Here is a 3,518-nt window from a genome sequence, read left to right as displayed (position 1 = left end):
AATGCAAAGGAAGAGACTCGGATTCACACTCCGAACACAGCCAGGTGAGAAGGAGGAGCCAAGGAGATCCTGTTTAGAGTTTTCTGGGGTGAGTGTGGCCTGTGCTGCTGCCCCAGCACCCTCTGCCCCACCATCTCCACTCCCAGAAATGCTCTTCCAGGCAGAGGCCCTGTCTTTAATTTTTCACAAGATGCTTTCGGAGGTGTTTGGGGCTTGTTGAGGTTGAGATGCCTCTAGAATATCCATGGGGAGCCATCTGGGCTGGAGATACCCATGTAGGAGACATCACTGAGCCATCCCTGGAGGGCAGGTGCGAGGGGAGGAAAGAAGGAGTTGGCATAATGCCTGGGGGCACCCCAGGCCATGAGGAGGAGCCAGCTGAGGGGCAGAAAAACAGAATTGTTTAGTGACTTAGAAGCATCTCAGCAGGGGTTGGTGATCTGTCCACTGAGGCAAATGCTGATGGTGAAGAAAGATGCCTGAGAACTGGCTGTTGGATTTAGCACACAGAGATCATGTGCCTTGACGAGAGAAACCTGGTGGACTGGAGTAGAGGGAGAAAGGGGAGTTCTTACGCAGGGATTCAAAATGAGTGAGTTTCTCAGAAGGCAGGTGGGGTGGGGGATGGTCTGTAAGGTGGGGAAGCAACCCCGCCTAAGAGAGCACCAGGGGAAGACCGGTCAGAGGACAACTGTATTTCAGTATGAGCAAAGAGAAAATGTTCCAGGAGGAGGCTGGGGGCCTGGGGGCTTGAGGGCCCAGAGGAAGTGTTTCAGCAGATGGGGTCAGAAAAGGAATCTTCAGGGCCACAGGAGAGGGTGACCTGAGCTTCTCCAGGCCCTGACGCAAACAGGGATAATGGCCTAATGAGATTAGTCCTAAGTCTGGGGCAGAGAGTACTGGGGAGGCTGTGAGTTTGAGGGAGGGAGAGAGGGATGGAGGAAAGGAGGGAGGCAAAAGTCTGCCTGAGGAGAAGGCAGCACTCTAGGGCCTCTGCCCTCCTGCCAGGAAGCTCAGAGGCCAAAGAGGCCTGGGCTCACTCCTGACACCTGCAGAGGAGACCTCGGCTTGGCTAGGCTCCTTGGTCTTCTGCCAGCCAGGTGGGGCAGGGAGTGGCCTCGGAACAAGGCTGTTCCACATACTTGGAGGATAGAGAGCTCCCTGGGAATTTCTCTTCTCTAAATGGGGGGATGGTTCATTGGGTGCCAGGTGCTTGTTCTTGATGCATCCCTCAATTCCTGTTCCCCATTGCACTGTTGTGGGTGGGTGATGATGACAGTGGCTAACTCTATTTGGGATGTGCCATGCACTGTCAAAATTATTCCCATGCGTGAGAGGTGGGGAAACTGAGGCACTGAACAGTTAAGTGATTTGCCCTAGATAACCAGGCAGCAATGGAGCTGTGATTTAAACACAGGCAGTGACTCCCAAGTGTGTGCTTTTGGCCACTGGCCTTTCCCATCTCTCATCACAATGCTCTTGGGCTATGTATGGTCAAGTGAGCAGTTGCCTTTCCCATACAGCAGCCTGTTTGGGCCTGGCAGCAACATGGTTCTGTGAAAACATAGACATCTGAGAAAACAGGGCCAGAGTGTGCTGCTCAGGACTTCTCAGCACCAACAGTGGGTATCTGTGTCCCTGACTTGGGGGTCCTCTTTCCCCTTGTAACAGAGGCTCCTCTGTCCCTGGTTGATGGATTCTATCATCTCCGATGCCACCTCAGCTTCGAGATGCAGCTGGCATGGAGGCTGCCCAAAGGATGAGACACAGAGCACATCACAGCACACACTGCTGGGCGCCCCACTCTGACTGAGACGAGCTTGCCTTGTCATCAAGAAGGAAACAATCCCAGGAGGCCGCTGGCCCACAGGGAATGTGCTGGTGCTGGCCGTGGTGCTGACCATGCCTGAGCAGGCTCTGAGGAGCAGCCAGCACGAGCTGTACTGCCCCTAGCGAAGTTTAAGCCCCAAAGTAAACGTTTACGCAAATTTGACCTAGAGTAATGAGTAGAAACTTGCCTTAATTCCTAGACTTTCCTCCTTTACCGCCTGGAACACACCAGTGATTCACCTTCAAGGGCCTAGAAAGCCATATTTTGGGCCCAGCTATGAGACATACCTACCCAGAGAAGATCCTCCCTGAGAGGCTGCCAAGGAGAACAGTCTGTGTGTCAAGAAATCAATGGATTTCTTCCATCCTCTGGAGAGTAGTGACTGGGGAGGAGGATACAGAAGAGCAGCCACTTTTCTTGGAACTACAGAGCTGTGATCAGCTGTGTGTCTGAGGAGGGGAAGTGTGAGCATGCTGGAGCACACTCAGGAGGGCCTGCTCCTGTGACTGCAGAGGCCCCCCTAGTACCTCTGCCACCCAGTCCAGGGGATCTTGGCCCCGGCCAAAGGCTCTGCTAGTAGAAGGCAAGCATGATCCCAGGCAGCCCCACTCTGCCCCTACACACTCCCCTTGTCCCTCGTTCTGTTCTCCTGGGGCTCTGAAGGTCGTTGTAGGTGTTCCTGAGCAGGGGCTAAGGACCATTCTTCACATGAGGAGCAAGGCTGTCGGTCTTCCTCCTGGCCTCACCGCTGAGACCTGATGCCTAGAAAGTCCTTTCTCCTGTGCCCTGGCCTGCATCTCCTGATCTTTGCCTGTTCCCTCTGTTCCAGATATATTTATATTAGGGGAGCCCCAGAACTGCCTCTTGAAGGCCTTGGATGTGTGTTGTGGCTTGGAGCCAAAGCAAGGCCCCAAAGTAGCCCCAGAAGAGGTAACTATGAAGACAGTGAATGGTACCACATCTGAAGAAACAGAATATGGTGCCACAGCTGAAGAGGTAGAGCGCAGTGACGTAGCTGAAGGGACAGAGCGCTGTGACACATCGGAGTGGCCGTACTGGAGAAAAGTTGCCAACACCAGCGGGTTTCTCCTGATATTGATCACAGTCCTGTGCCACATCTTCTACTTCTAAAGCAGCTGGGGCCCAGGGGCATCTGGGAAGAGCCCAGACTCCCTCTTCACTGAGAGGAGGAAGTATTTCCTATCAGAAGACCCACGGATATGGGACCAAGGATTACGCTAATGAAAACAGTCTCTAGGTGTCATCGAGTACCACCAGCTGCAGGGCATGTGTGCTGAGAGGACAGAGTGAAGTCCATTTGTGATTACAGATACTATGCAAATGAGAACATCTGTTCCTTTACAAAATGAGTCATTTTCTCCAAATGGCTCTACTGAATAAATACTGACTTTCACTTTAAATTTAATTTTGGCTTTTTATCTCTAGATATAGTTGGGATTTTTGCTTGTGTTTACTTTACTGTCACCATTTCCTTCTTATACCCAAACTCCATTTGCCTTGTTCTTGCCTCTTTTTTAAAGGTGTGCCCTGCTGCAAACGTACTGTGTAGTGTAAGCACCCCCCCCCACACACACACACACACTGGGGTTCCCAACTGCAGGTGCTGTGCCCAACTGCAGGTGATGACCACACAGGCAAGCTGGAGCCAGAGCTGGCCCTGGATGGA

At 52.6% G+C, this 3,518-nt stretch overlaps 1 protein-coding gene across 1 annotated transcript in view; it reads left to right on the top strand.

Moving 5' to 3' along the window:
* LOC102897418 (sodium/glucose cotransporter 1) overlaps window positions 1-2,962 on the top strand; it is a 58,038-nt gene extending 55,076 nt beyond the window's left edge. The window contains exons 15-16 of the mRNA XM_006908730.2: window positions 1,009-1,100; window positions 2,661-2,962. Coding sequence (XP_006908792.2) covers window positions 1,009-1,100; window positions 2,661-2,962 — 394 coding nt within the window. The remainder of the gene's footprint in view (window positions 1-1,008; window positions 1,101-2,660) is intronic.
* Window positions 2,963-3,518: the final 556 nt, after the last annotated feature.

Source organism: Pteropus alecto, unplaced genomic scaffold (assembly GCF_000325575.1).
Source record: "Pteropus alecto unplaced genomic scaffold, ASM32557v1 scaffold113, whole genome shotgun sequence".
In the NCBI taxonomy this organism is placed as follows: Eukaryota; Metazoa; Chordata; class Mammalia; order Chiroptera; family Pteropodidae; genus Pteropus; species Pteropus alecto.
The sequence above is the reverse complement of the archived record's forward strand: the minus strand, read 5'-3'. Positions and strand labels throughout refer to the sequence as shown.